General features: G+C 43.5%; 1 protein-coding gene across 2 annotated transcripts in view; it reads right to left on the minus strand.

The window, feature by feature from the left end:
• FARS2 (phenylalanyl-tRNA synthetase 2, mitochondrial) overlaps positions 1-18474 on the minus strand; it is a 581883-nt gene that overhangs the window by 187212 nt on the left and 376197 nt on the right. For both annotated transcript variants that reach the window (XM_075316468.1, XM_075316467.1), the window contains exon 7: positions 11566-11717. In XM_075316468.1, the coding sequence (XP_075172583.1) occupies positions 11566-11717 (152 nt within the window). The remainder of the gene's footprint in view (positions 1-11565; positions 11718-18474) is intronic.

The following is an 18474-nucleotide window of genomic DNA, read 5'->3' on the forward strand; positions in this document are numbered from 1 at the left end:
GTCCAGATGGTACAGGGTGCCATCTGGAATTCATGCCATTTTTCCAGGAGTGGACCCAACTTGCTGGAGGTGTGGTGGGGGGGAGGGCACTCTCTTCCACGTGTTTTGGGAGTGCGAGGCGATCCAGCCATTCTGGAAAGGTGTGTCTGACATCATCCGGTTGGTTACAGGAACCACTGAAGAAATGGGTCCACCCATCTTCCTGTTGCATCACTGCGAGACCCCATTAAAAACATACAAAGCATCCCTGAGGAAGTTCCTCATAATGGCAGCGAGACTATGTATCCCGGAGAGATGGAGATCTCGGACCCCCCCTACGGTGGCACAGTGGATCACTAAGGTCAATGACCTAATGCATATGGAGGATCTGACCTCCTTATTGCATGACTCATATGTGACATTCTGGGCCACCTGGCGGGGGTGGATGGACTTCCAACAAACAGGGGACTATAGAGAGCTGGTGGGGGACGGCATGGGAACCAACGAATCCGCAATTCTGTAAGTGTGCTGATATGCGGCGAGTATGAATGTCCGCCGACTCTCCCTCTCCCCCCCCTTTCCCCATACCCTTCTACCTCACCTTCACACGTTCCATCTCTTCCCTGCTCATCCTCTTATGACTCTTCTACATTTTTTTCGTTTTCTATCTTATCTTCTTCTTCTTTTCTTCTTTCAAACTTGAGTATCTTAATATCCCTAGGCACAATGTGCGTGGTCACTTAAATAAATAATAAAGAAAAACCTTACGGGAACCTTGCATAGTTAGATGTTCGGGATGGGATGTACGTCTGCTACACTTTACCTAGTTGTGCATAAGAATGGTTTCAATGTACTCTCTATTCGGAGCAGACTGTGATTTTTGCAGATGGGCCGTTAGGTCCACGGACCTGTATTTGTTTGTTATGACGATTTCTAAATAAATAAAGAATTTTAAAAAAAAAGAACTTCCTGGATTGACTGGTGAGATGTGACCTGGATTTATTTGTATGACCTGAAAACAAGGAGCAGTCAAAAGATTGGAGACACAGTGGTTCTCCTCATCCAAAGAAGTTCAGGGTGCAAAAATCAGCCACTAAGGTGATGGCATCTATATTCTGGGATATGGAGGGCATGCTGCTAGTGAACTACCTTCAAAAGGGTTCCACCATCAATGCAAGGTATTACATTGAACTTGTGGACCAATTGAAGGCAGCTCTGAAGGCCAAAAAACGCTGCAAGATGTCCAAAGGAATCTGCAAGACAACGCCTCTGCACACACTGCACTAGCGAAAACGGTAATACTGGCAGAGCTGTGCTTCCAGCTGGTTGACCACCCATGTTATTCACCAGATCTAGCTCCCTCTGACTATCATCTGTTTCAAAACCTAAAGAAACCTCAAGGGCACCAAATTTTACACCATTTCTGATGCCACGGCGTCTACGGATGACCGGTTTGAGGCACAACCGAAATCCTTCTTTTTGCTAGGCTTACAGAACTTGGAATACCGATGTAAGAAGTGTGTTGACATCAGTAGAGAATATGTGGAGTAAATGTAAAGTTTCATCATCCTATCTCATTTTTTTCTGGGTAAAGCCAAAGACTTATCAGCAGCCCCTTGTACATGGATAATAGCATCAGAAAAGAGGATGGACAGAAAGTAGGTAAAAATGTTTCCTGCTTGACTACAAGACTAAACGCCAGCTAAGTGAATATGGTGCTGGCGTAATAGCCACTTACAGTGGAGGAATGTTACACTTTTGGGGCTGTATGTTCCTTCTGACTGTCTGAATGCTGAAGACATTTCTTGCTGTGCACATAATTAATAAGTAATGCCTGGATTGGTAGAGATTGCCCAAGGTGCAGACACAACTCAGATATTTAAGGGCCATAGCTATTGGAGACTAGCAAATCATGGGGATAAGGAATTCACATTTTGGTCTACAGTGTGACCATTAAATCAAATTTGTCAGTAAAACATACTTAAATTTATTCTGCCATCTATCGCCTCCACTGGACTTCATCAGATTTAATTAACTGTTTCTTTGCTGTGCAAGACGTTGCTGTCCTGTCTACTCTTTGAAGACCTGATAAACTTTTGTTGGTGCAATTTTCCCCTTATTCACGCAGTTGATTATCACAACCACTTATAGGGTGCTTTTACACTACGCGATGTGCAGCATTAAATGGCCACCGTCCAGTAACATATTTATAGGTTGGCTTTTGTTTAATAGCCTGTTGATTGATAGATTATTCAGTGCACAAAGCCTGCCATTGCTCTCTGCAGCATAGGTCCTGTTTACACAGACAATGCACTGCTCAGAAAATTATTTCACCTGACACACATCAGGTGATTCATAGCCTGTTTAGACTGCTAATACAGTAATGCTGAGATAATAATAGTGTAAATGCTCCTTAATGGAAAATACTCATAAGTCACGTGCACACATTGAGTATTTGTTGAGGTTTTTTTTAACTCAGTATTTGTAGCCAAAATCAGGACTGGGTAAAAAAATTCAGAAGTGGTGCCGTGTCTCCATTATACTTTTCCTCGGTTCCACTCCTGGTTTTAGCTTACAAATACTGAGGTAAAAAACTCACCAAATACTCAACATGTGCCTGTGGCCTTACCAATACTGAGGTAAAAACCTCTCCAAATACTCAGCGTGTGCCTGTGGCCTTACAAATAGTCAGGTAAAAAACTCACCAACTACTCAATATGTGCACGTGGCTTTACTAATACTGAGGTAAAAAACTCACCAAAAACTCATTGTGTGAATGTGGTCTTACAAATACTGAGGTAAAAACTCACCAAAAACTCATTGTGTGAATGTGGTCTTACAAATACTGAGGTAAAAACTCACCAAAAACTCAAGATGTGCACGTGGCCTTACAAGAAGACATGTATATAGCACATCAGTGCACAGTATTTTATTTTATGCTCTATTTTATATGAAACCATCACATGACAATGAAACTATAATTTTGCTAAAAAAAGACAAGAATCCATTAGAGAAATCCCAATAAGCAAAAAAGATGAAGTCTAGTATATAATAAGTATATGCCTAGGTACAAGTGGCATTTTTCTGGGAACGTGGTTGTAGTAATTACTAAAAGCTATGAAAACAAATTTATTAGGATAAAAGAAAATTAAAGTAAGAGTCTTATATACCATAGGGTGTTCATAGAATTGTCTCACAAAAATAAAAAAAGGATTTTACTGCTGGCTTATGAAGGGATCATGTTTCTATTGAAGTTAAACTGAGGAGCCCTTCCAAATGAGCAATTCAATATAGGACCATGAGGCAAGATCTATCATCCTTTTAAAGCAACTATGTAAGAGAAACCAAAACAAGCAATACATAAGCAACTCAATGCATTTTTCTTACAGAGATGGTATAGTGACATAAGCCCCACATGCAAATGAAAAAAAACACAACATTTTATAATCCAGCATATAGTGCTCTATGGTTTTATTCTATCATGTATATTCAGCATAATGGAATTATTAGGTGTCAAAGGTTGTTAGTAGAGCTAATTGAACTGGCTAAAAACTGAGACAGGCGGATCACTGCTTAATTAAAAAAAAAAAGTCCGCTCCGCTCCGGAATCTGGTGCCCATATAAGTCAATGGGGACCAGAATACGGAGATTAAAAACGTTGGTGGAAGGGATAGGGGGGTAGGAGCGTGCGCGGTATATTCACCCAGGCTATGTCATGGTGGCAAACTACTTCTGGGTCACACTTTTCCCTTCTAGAGCAGACAATTCAATATTCATTGTTTTGCCCGCCCACCGGCGCATGTAACTGGTTGCAGTTAGACGCGCCCCCACCCTGAGTGGCAGCGTGTCAGCTGACTGCAACCAATCACAGGCAGCAGAACGGCCGGTGGGCGAGGAAAGCAATGCAAGTGTCTGCGGGTCAGTATGGTGAGCGTGTATATAGACAGAAACACATGCACGTTCCTGTCAGAAGTGTCCGCTGCTGTGACAGTGATGCAATGTCAGACTCGTAAAAGTCTGGCATGACATCACTCGGCACGGCCTGACGCTCTCTGAACATGAGTGTGCATGTACCTAGGAACACATTCACACTCCTGTCAGAAGTGTGTGCGAGTGTGCTGGTGATACGTTGTCAGACTCGTACAAGTTTGGCATGACATCAGCCACCACAGCCTGCCGCTCTCTGAACATAAGCGTGCATGTACCTAGAAACACATGCATGCTCCTGTCATAAGTGTGAGCGGCTGTGCCTGTGACGCGATGTCAAACTCGCGGGAGTCCTTCACAAGTGTGACGCCGGTCTAAGAGAAACCGCATGCGGCTTTTTTTTAATTTATTTAAATAAATAATAATAAAAAAAAAACCAAACTGACGTGCGGTCCCCCCTAATTTTCATCCCCAGCCAAGATAAAGCCGACTGGGGGTTGGTGTCAGCCCGCAGCCGCCCGGTATTGCCACATCTATTAGATGTGACAATTGCGGTGCTATACTGGCTCCTCCCATTGCCCTGGTGCGGTGGCAATCAAGGTAATGAGGGGTTAATAACAGTGCACAGCTGCTACTAAACCTTAGGTTAGTGATGGCACAGGCGTCTAAGAGATACCTGCATGACACTAACCTGTAAATGAAAGTAAATAAGTACAAACACAGAGAAAAATCCTTTATTTGGAATAAAATACAAAAACCCATTCTCCTTCACCATCCCCCTTTATTAAACCCTGCAGGTCCGGCGTAATCTACACGAGGTCCCACGCCGCTTCAGCTCGGCTACATCCCACAATGAGCGGCCATAGAGCATGACCGCTGGCTGTACAGACAATAATTAAGCCGCGATGAGCGATGACTGCAGGCAGACACGGTTACAGGCTTGGGCGCGTCTGCCTGCAACCAATCACAGATGAGAGGACGGCCGTTGGGCAGGGAAAACACGGAAAGCTGTGTGCATGTGATGAGCCTAGTGCACAGTACAGGAAGTGAATACGCGACCCCGAAGCAGTTTGCCTCGATAACACAGAGTCTCGGTAAGTATGAAACTCTCGCTTATTTCTTGTTTTATTTATTTTCTCTTTAATTCCCGAATCCAGATCATGCACCAGGAATCCCGGGCCTGGCACCCAGGCATCTTTGAAACCGCGCGGATCCGGACTTTTACAGTACGGATCCGCTCAGCCCTAGTTGTTAGGTGTTAAAGGTGTTATCCAGAACTCTTTTTTTTTCTACTATGGTCCCAAGAACTGAGAGGCACGTAATTGCTAACTACCCGCCTGTTGTGCACAACACCAGTCTCAGCTGGCACATAGCGGTCACAGACTACTTCTGCCGTCAATTCAGATAGTAACTACCTGTCTACCGTATTGGATTTCTGACTAATAATAATTATAATAATAAAAAAAAAAAAAAAATACTCATCTGTAACACATTTACCAGAACTTGGTGACCAGACAGTATATTTTGTATAGTGGCATATAAATGTTTGATGAATCCAGCGAGCCAAAGTTGTAGTAGATAAAAAGTTTCTTTAGTCTTTATTTCAATAATATTAAAAAAAGTCTTTGTCCATAGCAGCATAAATGATGACAGACAGAGGTAGGAAAAGTTGCTGCTGGCGCACGGCAAGACGCGTTTCAGCTAAACCTTTATCATTGCCAATGATAATCTTGGCAATGATAAAGGTTTAGCCGAAACGCGTCTCACCGTGCACCAGCAGCAACTTTTCCTACCTCTGTCTGTCATCATTTATGCTGCTATGGACAAAGACTTTTTTTAATACTATTGAAATAAAGACTAAAGAAACTTTTTATCTACTACAATTTTGGCTCGCTGGATTCATCTCTTCTATTTGTGCTGGTAAGAGCTTCTACCATATATCCATGCTAAGAGCCTCTATAGTCATAGCAGCTTGATCCTACAATATATTGGGTAAGCTGGAAAAACTTTTTCTTTTTTATATAAAAGTTTGGGCACTCTGGTTGCAATTACTGTTATTCTGAACAGTTAAGTTCTTGGATGATGGATTTCATCCATTCTTCCTTGGAAATGTCTTCCAGTTCTGTCAGATTCCTGGGGCGTCTTGCACACACAGCTTTTTTGAGCTCTAGCCAAAGATTTTCAGTGATGTTCAGATCAGAGGATTGTGAGGAACATTGTAAAACCTTCAGCTTGCGCCTTTTGAGGTAGTCTATTGTGGATTTTGACGTGCATTTAGGATCATTATCCATTTGTAGAAGCCACCCTCTTTTCAACTTCAGCTTTTTTTTACAGTTGGTTTTAGATTTGCATCAAGAATTTTTTGAAATTTCATTGAATCCATTCCTCCCTCTACCTGTGAAATGTTCCTCGTGCCATTACCTGCAAAACAACCCCAAAGAATGATTCATCCACCCACATATGATGATATGTTCTTTTCCTCAAATTCTGTGCAATGTTTTCTTCAAACATACCTTTGATCATTGTGGCTAAAGTTTTATTTTAATCTCATCGGTCCACAGGACTTATTTCCAAAATGCATCTTTTGCATACTTCTGATGCTGAATTTTATGGTGAGGACCATGAGAGGGTTTCTTCAGTAGAACAATGTATTACAACTCCAGAGCTTAGTAAATCTTCATGAAGGTATTTTGCAGTCACACAGGGTTTCTGGTTTGCCTCTCTAGCAATCCTATGAGCAGCTCTCACAAAAATTTTGCTTGGTCTTCTGAATATTATCTTGACCTCCACTGTTCCTGTTAGCCGCCATTTCTTAATTAAACTAAGGAAAGGGACATTTGAACTCTTTCCTATCTCCGTATAGGCTTCTCCTGCTTTGTGGGCCTCCACCATTTTCATTTTTACAGTGCTAGGCAGCTGCTTAGAAGAACCCATGGCTGCTGTTTTTTGGCACAAGGTTAAGAAGGCTGGGTTTTTATAAACAATCACCTGGCCTTTCCTAATGATGATAGGGAACAAACCATATATCTAACAGGCTAATTAAGGTCTCAAACATTGGTCAAAGTTATCTCAGCACATAAATCTACAACGGTGGCCAAACTTTTTCATTTGCCCATTTTTCTTTTTGTCATTTTTTGAAATGTAAAAATACAAAGAAAATGTGCCAAAACTTTAACATGTAAAGCCTGCTTTACACGGTACGACCGATTGTGCGATTTCACAATCGATTGTACCCGCCCCCGTCCTTTTTGCGTCACGGGCAAATCGCTGCCCGTGTCGCACAAAGTTAGTAACCCCCGTCACACATACTTACCTCTCGTGCGACCTCGCTGTGGGCGGCGAACGTCCACTTCCTGGAGTGGGAGGGACGTTCGGCGTCACAGCGACGTCACACTGCCGCCGGCCAATAGAAGCGGAGGGGGGGAGATGAGCGGGACGTAAACATCCCGCCCACCTCCTTCCTTCCACATAGAGCCGGCGGCGGCCGCGGGAGGCAGGTGAGCTGCTCATCGTTCCCGTGGTGTCACACGGAGCGGCGTGTGCTACCACGGAAACGATGGTCAACTAAATTAAACGATATTATGGAACCTAGCGAGCAGTACCCGACTCACGATTTGTGAGCGATACTGCGTTGCTAGGAGGTGTCACACAGGCCGGCATCGCCAGCGATGCCGGATGTGCGTCACAAAATCCGTGACCCCGACGATCTATCGCACGATAGATTGTCTGGTGTAAAGCAGCCTTAAGAGTACATATATATATATATATATATATATATATATGTATATGTACACAAGTATGTACACATACTTACATACCAGCAAGCAAATATGTGTTTTATTAAACTATAAGCATCAGTAGCATGATATGCCTCCTAAACACAATAGCGTTTTGTGGTTACAACATCCCATTGCCCAGCTGGAATCAAATGTGTATATTCCAACATGCTGCTACTGTCGTCACCTATGATTTAAAATGACATATCCAAGCTACACCTCTGGATTGCTTGAATAGCGGATGTCAGCATTATCAGTGATATTTCCTGGGAGCTGTAGAAAAACATGAGCATTCTGTCACTAGATGAAGCCGCAGAGATGTTTTTTTTCAGGATTTCCTGCAGCAGGTGATTTTATCCATAGCAATTGTAACTAGTGTCCTTACTGTAACAAAAGTCTTCCAAAAATGGACTGCTGCCTGGAGGTGAGCAAACGTGCTACACGAGCGAGAATAAATCAATTGTTAGAACGGATTATTTCACGCTGACAGCTCAATCTAAACTTCAATATCCACAATATTTACCTGACAGCTAAAACATAAATGCATAACTATAAATAAGACAATAAATAATTGCGGTCATGTCTTTGTTCCCACTGGCATCTTGGCATCTGTTCATAATGAAGTAATGATGGCTATGTTGGATGTGTATACAAATGGATATCATTGAATTCTGACAGACTAGTGATCTAATATTGGGTTGTGATAATATATGCCAAGGTATTGATAATTCTGGTGGTAACAGAGAGCAAAATAGTCTTGCTTTCAAACACTTGAAGCACTAAAGGGGTTGGAAAAATGCTTTTTGAAATTGTCCCTTTTCTTCAGGTGCACATGCCATCTAATTCCTTCAATTCAATGAGAGCAGATAGTAGTGTGGGTGAGTTAAAGGGATTGTCCACTACTTGTACAAACCCTCTTATTCCTCATGTGTGCCCCCATAAAAATAACAAATCCTATACTCCCCTCCAGTGCAGTCACGGTTCCAACAATATTGCAACTCGCGATTCTGGGGCCCAAGGGATATTTTTATAACATGTGAGTTCCGCTTCTAATCAGCACCAGCTTCCTTCTCCCCGCCATCGGACGTTTAAGTAATTAACAAGAAGTGAGCAATGTGGCTGCCACTCACTTTTCAGTAGAGCCAGCAACAGAGCAGCGCGCACTGTTAGTGTGTGGTGTCAGAGTACCCAGCGGCATTGAGACCAGAACCTCCCCTGCAAAATTTTTATTATTTTATTATTGTTTATATTGTGAGGCTACGCTCACTGTATTTATTGGGGGACACTCACTTGGCTGCTATAACTGAGGCACACAGGAACACTTTTCCATTTAAAAGTCTATTGGCTTATTTTAAAGCCGCATAAACCACACTTGCAACTTTAACACAAAAACCTCTTCCGGCTTAAAGGATTATACAGGGTATTACAGTCCGTTTAACTCTGGACTCACCCAGTGATCACACTGACTGCAGTCAGGATTAATGCATATATTCTCAATCTGTTCCTCTCAGGAGATTTAGCAGGCTCTAACGACATTTACTAAAGTGAGTCCACACACCTCTCCATCAGGTTTCTTCATGGAAGCCTGGCAGCTTCCTCACACACACTGCCTCCTGTCAGTTTCTCTCAGTCTGGCTTCTGTCAGTCTCTCAACACAGGCTGACGTCCCTCAGCTGTGTTCCATACAGGGGCTCCTTCCTCTCAGAGATTAGCACCCTCTCTCGGGCTGCTTCTCCTACAGTGTGGCACCACACACTGCTCACAGACTCCACACACTCTGCCATGTGCCAAACAACAGACTCCATTAAAGAACCATGTGGCTTATCAGCCACATGTCAAACACACCTATGGGCAGGCTATGTGATTATCCAGACCCGTCCAGCACACTGGCTATTCTTAAAGGGAACTTGACCCTTAAATACAATGCCAAGACTTGTGGAACTACAGGTCCCATAGTAACATTTGCAGGTTCAATTTGCAGGGGACCTTCTCCCCTACACACACACACACACACAAACACACACACATAACTGTAGCAAAAATTAAGAGATTCTCTGATTTTTCGCTTTATAGGTATATTTTTCAGTAAAATGTAAATTGTTCTTTTATTCTATAAACTACTGACAACATGTCTCCAAATTTCCAAGCAATAAATTTTGTATTTATTTTCTGAAAATGAGAAATGGTCAAAATAACAAAACAATGTAGTTCTTATAGACCTCAAATAATGCAATGAAAACAAGTTCATAATCATTTAGAAACAACAATATTAATAATGTTTTAACTCAAGAAGAGTTCAGAAATCAATATTTTGAGGAATAATCATGATTTTTAATCACGGCTTTCATGCGTCTTGGCTGCTTTCTACCAGTCTTTCACACTGCTTTTGGGTGACCTTATGCCACTCCTGGTGCAAAAATTTAAGCAGTTCTTCTTTGTTTGATTAATCACAAAAGTCCAATTCTGACTGTACACACTTCAATCAGACTTAACTACCACAACTTGGCACCGGAATTAACCAGCCAAGAAAGAAGTGAATCAATGCAATAATTTTTTTAATATCAAATCTTAAATATTTTATTATCAATAGATTCATTAAATATAAACCAGAGAGCCACCTGGGGGGCACATGATTCCAGAATTATTTAGTCGTCACATCCATCCATTATACCAACATAACAGACATGACCGTACATCACATCAGATGGGTCTAATATTCCATATCATATCAAAAAATTTTCATGATGGTATGAAAAACAAGGGAAAATACACTGGAACAAGGCGTTGACCACCACAATATCTTTTTTATAAAAACATTAAAGCCTATAAGATAATCATATATGGTTCCAAAATACCAATGAATATCATCATATATACATCCTATGGTATGTCTCTGCCCCCGCTCCAGTATTTTAAACCCTGTGTATTGTGATAAACCTTGGGGCTACAATTAATAATGATAATATAAGTGTACTGGTATACTGAGAAAAGTACACTGGGTAAATGGATTGGTTTTACAAAATTCCCATTTGGTTTCACAGTCATGCAGGCTGATATTGTTTAATATAAACCAATTACCATTTAACACCCATGTACCCTCAGCATATCCATACTACCACCTATCAAATTGCCCAAACGTATCCACAATCTGACCGTCTGCGATGCACGACCACTAAATGGTACAATCACATAATAATACAGCGATGTAATACATAGAAGGAAAAGTACTTAACTAATGATTGGATTGCCTGAGCATGCGTCCCACCACCCCTGACGTACGTTTCGCCACTCGCTTTATCAAAAGGGGGCGCCCCCCCCGGTCGCTGTGACCGGCGAACGACTCCTTTCTAAGGGGGGCAGTTCTTTTGGCATCACAGCGACGTCTCTAAGCGGCCGCCCAATCAAAGCGGAGGGGCGGAGATGTGCGGGATGTTACGTCCTTCCTTCCTCATTGCTGGCGGGACGCAGGTAAGATGAGGTTCCTCGTTCCTGCGGTGTCACACACAGCGATGTGTGCTGCCACAGGAACGACGAACTACATCGTCCAAGCACCAGCAACGATAATTGGGAATAGGGGGTGATGTCACCGATGAGCGATTTTGAACGTTTTTGCGACGATTCAAAATCGCTCATAGGTGTCACAAACAACGACATCGCTAAAGCGGTCGGATGTGCGTCACAAATTCCGTGACCCCAACGAGATCGCTTTAGTGATATTGTAGCCTGTAAAGCCACCCATAGACATCTGGCCCAGGCAAGAGTGAGAAGAAATACAACTTCTCAGCCTACAGCTGTCTATCTAAATGTAGTGGAATAGTAAAGGGAATGTAGTAAAACCAAGCTTCATTTCAGTCATGTCAAAATCCATAAAATCTAAACTTACTTTGGATGCGTAAACTGGTCAATTAAAGAAACTTCTTCAACAATGTCTTCTGCAACGTTACGGACCAGATCATAAAAATCGTTCTCCAGATATCCTTCACTGGGCAGCCAGAAGGAAATGTCATTGCTCAAATAGGGAAACTTGCTAATTGGCTAAAAAGAAAGAAAAAAGGGGGATTATTTTTCAACCATACAATTGGCAGCATTAATACTGTATATTATAGAAGGCACATTTTGTCCCCAATTATAAAAAATCAAAAAAACTAAGTTGTTAATATAAAAGTACTACTTGAGGGCTTTTTTATTAAATCAGCCAATTTGATATGTATTAAAGGTAAAGATATAGCGGCACTCAACATCTGGAATAAAAAGGTCACTCTATATTTGATTCCATTACAGTATACAAATAGCCATTTTGGATGTGTAGATGCTTCAAAGGGTCTGCATACATAGGACTGTCATTTTTATTCCAGGTGGTGAATGCTGCTACATCTTTTTCATAATGACTATTTTGATTTTTTTTGGACTTAAAAGCTGAGCACCATAGCTGTCTGACAGCTTTCATTGTAAGAATTACATTCCATGTCCTGAGTTAACAGATACTGCTGAGTTTTTCTATACTTTTCTTTGTACCATGTTTGCGTATATTGTGCGTAGGCAGAAAGCTACCAATCATTGGTGAGGGTAGGGTTATAGAGAGCAAATCAATATGGAAGAGTACATGGCGTTGGAATTACCAGTCCTCTAGTGATAATCTTTTGTTGATGAAACTGATTTTATCACTACAGAAAGCAGCTCAGTAAGTGACACACCGCTGGAATCAGGGTCTTTGTCTCTACCTTATCCTGCTCTCATAAGAAAAAAAACGGCTAATGTTTCTTTTTAAAGGGAACCTGTCAGGTGTACTATGCACCCAGAACCACGAGCGTTCTGGGTGCATACTGCTAATCCCTGCCTAACAGTCCCTGTATACACTAGCATAGATAAAGAGATATTTAGAAAAAGTATTTCTAAAGATCTGTTACCGTATGCTAATGAGCGAGGGCACTAGTTCCCTGGGCGTTAGTTCCCCGGCCAGTCAGCTTCATTAGCATGTTAGTACGTCTCTGTGGGTGTGCTAACATGTTAATGAATGTGCAGCGTCAGAGGATGATCTCACTCACCTTTCGTCCGTCAACGCGTCCGACGGGGGATTTCGGCTCAGTGCACATGACCCCCGCGGTTGAGTCATGCGCACTATAAAGTTGGGTGTACGCGTCCTGGCTTCAAACTGAAGTAGTGTGCATTACCCAAACTCCGGGGTCATGCACACTTTGCCAAAATCTAGCGATGGCCACGGAGAGGTGAGTGAGATCATCCTGTGACGCTGCGTATTCATTAGCATGTTAGCAAACCCACATGGATGTACTAACATGCTAATGAGGGGCGACTGGCCAGTGGAACTAACACCCAGGGAACTAGTGCATTAGCATACGGTAAAAGATCTTTAGAGATACTTTTTCTAAAGTTCTCTTTATCTGTGCTAGTGTATACAGGAACAGTTAGGCAGGGATAGCAATATGCACCCAGAACTGCTCCTGGTTCTGTGTGCATATTGGACCTGACAGGTTCCCTTTAAGGTAATGAGAAAAAGATTATTTAACCAGCGATTTAATGATTTAATAATCAGGTTGGACGCGAAAAGGAAAGAACTTGAAGAACTATAATGCAATTATATAGAATCTATAAAAACAAGATTGCAAACTTAAATCTGGTCATAGGAGTTTATGCTGTTAAGACAGCGCAACTCTTATTTCTGCAATGTGTTTTGCAGCTCAGCTCCATACGGTATATCAATGTCTACTTGACCAAAATAGAGAATTCCAAAGCATAGATGCAGCACAGGAGAAATAGTAGAGGTTTTCACAAAAAGGGATGACCTCTATAAGTTATTAGGAGTATGGCGATAGATGTGGGACAGAAACATGCAAAAATAATATAAGACTGGAGTTTAAATATAGTTTTTTAAGGAAGAATCAGAACTTTAAATTTTATTATATTTTTTTCTGATTTGAACAGCCAGCAAGTGATTTGCTAGAGACATAGAATATGGAATATACAAAAACTACACACAAAAAAAAAAGTCAAGAAAGTTTCCATTTCACCAGCAAATTGACTGACGGGATGTAAAGTAACATATAATGATGTAACTATCCAGTTGTCATGACACTGAGGTGCAGACCAGTTAACATTACTTGGGTGTATTGGATCAGGTAGGGGGCATTAAAGGGAACACAGGTGCATCTCAAAAAATTAGAATATCATCAAAAAGGTAATTTTTTTCAGTAATTGAATACAAAAAGGGAAACGCATATATTATATAGTCATTATAACAGAGTGATCTATTTCAAGTGTATATTTCTGTTAATGTTGATGATTATGGCTTACAGCAAATGAAAACCAAAAAGTTATTATTGCTTTAGGATAATTGCCACAAAACACCTGAAAAGTCTTCCTAAATGTTTAAAATGGTCCCTTAGGGGTACTTTGCACACTACGACATCGCAGGTGCGATGTCAGTGGGGTCAAATAGAAAGTGATGCACATTCGGCGTCGCTGTCAACATTGGAGTATGTGAATCCTTTTTACTACGATTAACGAGCGCAAAAGCGTCGAAATTGTATGATCGGTGTAGTGTCGGTCATTTCCATAATTTCGGAAGAACCGATGTTACGATGTTGTTCCTCATTCCTGCGGCAGCACATATCGCTGTGTGTGATGCCGCAGGAGCGAGGAACATTGCCTTACCTGCGTCCCAGCTGCCATGAGGAAGGAAGGAGGTGGGCGGGATGTTTACATCCCGCTCATCTCCGCCCCCCTGGCTTCTATTGGCCGCCTGCTGTGTGACGTCGCTGTGACGCCGCATGACCCGCCCCCTTAGGAAGGAGGCGTTTCGCCGGCCAGAGCGACGTCGCAGGGCTGGTAAGTGCGTGTGAAGCTGCCGTAGCGATAATGTTCGCTACGGCAGCTATCACAAGATATCGCAGCTGCGACGGGGGCGGGGACTATCGCGCTCGGCATCGCTACCATCGGCTTGCGATGTCATAGTGTGCAAAGTACCCCTTAGTCTGGTTCAGTAGGTTCCACATTCATGGAAAAGGCGGCTGACTTGACAGATGTCCAGAAGGCAGTCAACTGACACACTCCACAAGGAGGGCAAGCCACAAAAGGTCATTGCTAAAGCAGCTGGCTGTTCACAGAGTGGTGTATCTAAGCATATTAATGGAAAGTTCAGTGGTCGGAAAAAGTGTGGTAGAAAAAGGTGCACAAGCAACTAGGATAACCACAGCCTTGATAGCATTGTTAAGAAAAGGCCATTCAAAAATTTAGGGGGAGATTTATAAGGAGTGGACTGCTGCTGGAGTCAGTGCTTCAAGAGCCACCACACACAGATGTATCCAGGACATGGGCTACAACTGTCGCATTCCTTGTGTCAAGCCACTCATGACCAATAGACAATGCCAGAAGCGTCTTACCTGGGCCAAGGAGAAAAAGAACTGGACTGTTGCTCAGTGGTTCAAGGTGTTGTTTTCAGATTAAAGTAAATTTTGCATTTCATTTGGAAATCAAGGTCCCAGAATCTGGAGGAAGACTGGAGAGGCCACAATCTAAGCTGCTTGAGGTCTAGTGTGAAATTTCCACAATCAGTGTTGGTTTGGGGAGCCATGTCATCTGTTGGTGTAGGTCCACTGTGTTTTATCAAGATCTAAGTCAGCGCAGCCGTCTACCAGGAAATTTTAGAGCACCTCATGCTTCCCTCTGCCGACAAGCTATTTGGAGATGGAAATTTAATTTTCTAGCAGGACTTGGCACCTGTTCACACTGCCAAAAATACAAATACCTGGTTTAATAACCACAGTATCACTGTGCTTGATTGGCCAGCAAAGAGTATTGGGAGGACAATGCGACGGGGGAGGTGTCCCCTAATTTATTATGGGAGGCACATAAATGTGTGGTTCGGGAAATATTTATCAAGCACGGCTCGCGCCTGAAGAGAGAACGTGCGGCCGAGTCTGCTGCTCTTCTTTCTGAAATACATAGTTTGGAAACCCTGCATTAGGGGGCCCGTGATTCGACGGTAGGCCCTCTTCTGACAATGAAGCGGGAGGAATTGCGAACTTTGTTGAATCACAAAGCAAAGGGTGCCCTGGTAAAGTGCAGGTGACACTTTTATGAGTTTGGAAGTAGGAGCAGCAGAACTTTGGCAAGAGCGCTACGTGTACAGAGGGCTTGGGTCTATGTTCCACGGGTCCGATTGCCGGAGGGTGGGATGGCAGTGAAACAGAGAGACATTCCTCAGCTTTTTTATGCCTCTCTCTACTCTATTGACAATGCTCGTTCAGGACAGGCTACGGAGGACCTCCGCACCCGAATACAGAACTATGTTTATGGCTCGGGCATGGGGAAGCTTAGGGTTAAGGACGTGGCAACATTGGAGAGACCAATCACTGAAACCCAGCTCCTCAAAGCCATTAAAAACTCTCAGACGGGGAAAGCCCGGGGTCCGGATGGTTTTCCTTTAGTTTATTATAAAAAAAATGGGCTCTCTGTTGCTTGCCCCTTTCTTGTGGGCTTTTAAGAATGTCACCCTTTCCTCTGTGCCCCCGGTGCCTCGTGATACGTTGGCGGCAAATATAGTGGTAATTCCAAAACAAGGCAAGGACCCATACCAGTGCGTCAGTGACCGCCCTATTTATCTCCTCAACACAGATCTGAAACTGTTTGTAAAAATTCTGGCGGACAGACTGTCCTCATTGCTGGGGGTGATCATTCACCCTGATCAAGCTGGGTTTATGGGGGGTAGGGAGGCGAGGGACAACACGACCAAGGCCCTGAATCTTATCTAAAAGGCCTGTGTCAGGTTTCCAGGTTTTCCAGTTCTCTTTTGAATGAGCTTGCCCTCAGTTAACATGGAGTTTAAGGTTCTGTTGCCCTACTTCCTGTCCAGCTGCTTAAAAGGCCGCCTCTCAGCCCAGTCCAGTGCCTGAGTATACTGCTTGCTGTGTGCTCCTGCTTTGCTGTTTCTACTTCCTGATTGCCTTGGATTCTCCTGAAACTCTACCGACCGACTCTGGACCATACCCGGTTTTCTTCAAGCTGTGCCCGGACTCCGTCTGCCGTCTTTGATCAGCACTCTGCCCGGTTCGTAACCACTCTGGACAATCATCCCGTACGGACACTCCTGGACTATACCACTTGCCCCTTGTGTACCGGCTGCCGCACATTTAGGCCTTCCGGGGTTGATTGCCGGACAGTCCCTGTACAGGGGTTCGCTCTGGTGGTCTCCCTGGGGGAGTCCGGTGCGTGGCCCCGGGAATCCCCTTCGCTCCGTTTTGTGTGTTGTTTTACTGTGTTTATTCCCGTTGTGTATCTACCGTGGTGACATATTATATAACATCTTGTACCAAGAACTCGTCTCTGTTGTCATTGCCCTAACGCAATCGAAATCCTCAGAACATACAGTAGTATTACAGCCTGCTTGGAAAAGTTGCCTTTGATGCTTCTCTCCAAAGACGCCAAAAAGGCCTTTGACAGGGTCAATTGGGTGTTTATGACAGAGGTGTTGAGGGAGGTGGGGTTGGGTGGGTCAATGTTGAGATGGATAGGCTCCCTGTATAGTGTTCCATCTGCGGTGGTTAGGGTGAATGGTCTCCTGTCTAACAAATTTCCTATTGCTAATGGGACTAGACAGGGGTGCCTCCTCTCCCCTTTGATATTTGTGCTGACTTTGGAACTCTTCTTTTGCCACATTAGGGAAAACGGGGACATCTCGGGTCTTCATGTCAAAAAGACTGAATTTAAAGTTGTGGCTTACGCAGACAACCTCCAATTCTTCCTCACTAACCCTAGGGTCTCACTGCCTAACCTTTTGCAGGAATTTGAAAAGTATTCGGCCCTCTTTAACTTTAAAATAAATATGTCTAAATCTGAGGCTCTGAACGTGACTCTCCCTCCTGACATGGTCTCCTCACTCCGTTCCTCCTTCAGTTTTAAATGGGCCGCACAGTCCCTGAGGTACCTGGGGATTAATTTGACGGCCGACGCCAATCTTCTGTATGGGCTGAACTTCCTCCCCGTTCTTCAGGTCATCCCAGAGGACTGTGCATGATGGACCAAAGGTCTGTTTACGTGGTTTGGGAGGTGTGATATTTTTAGGATGAATGTCCTTCCTTGTATTTTGTACCTTCTTCAGGCTCTCCCCATAAGGATTGCTAACTCATTTTTTTAGAGACCTGGCTTCTCTCCAAACTAAAATTATATGGGCCAACAGACCGGCTCGGCTCTCCCGGTCTTAGTTGGGTAGACCTAAGAGGAGGGGAGGATTGGGAATCCCAGACTTGAATATCTATTATTGGGCTTCCCACATGGTGAGGGTAATTGACTGGTGTCGGCACTCCCTTTTGAAGCCTGGGTGCTTCTGTAACAGAGTTTTGTTGAGGTCCATTTACAGGCGGCCCCTTCAATAGCGCATCTTCCCCTTCCTAGCTTGAGGCACCATCTAACGCTGGGGGCTACACTGGAGTACTGCACCGTGCACTTGGTCCGACTGTTGTTGCTTCCTCTGCCCTCTCGCTGGTGATTGGTTCCTTGAACTTCCGCCCTGGTCTTTCAGATCCAGTCTTTCAGCAGTGGATACGGGGTGGGAGATTCCGTGCTTGTCACATGGGGGTGGAGGGAGACTGGCCTTCTTTGAGGATCACTGAAGATAGTATGGTACCATGTCCTTTAGGAAGCTGGAGATCCAGACAGCTTAGGCATTTCCTTAGCTCCTTACCCGACTACGCACATTTCACCAACCGCCCCACTGAGTTTGAAAATTTGTGCCTGGGGGAGGGGGTGCTGCGGCACTCCCTCTCTCTGATATACAGGA

Source organism: Anomaloglossus baeobatrachus, chromosome 6 (genome assembly GCF_048569485.1).
Source record: "Anomaloglossus baeobatrachus isolate aAnoBae1 chromosome 6, aAnoBae1.hap1, whole genome shotgun sequence".
Taxonomy (NCBI): Eukaryota; Metazoa; Chordata; class Amphibia; order Anura; family Aromobatidae; genus Anomaloglossus; species Anomaloglossus baeobatrachus.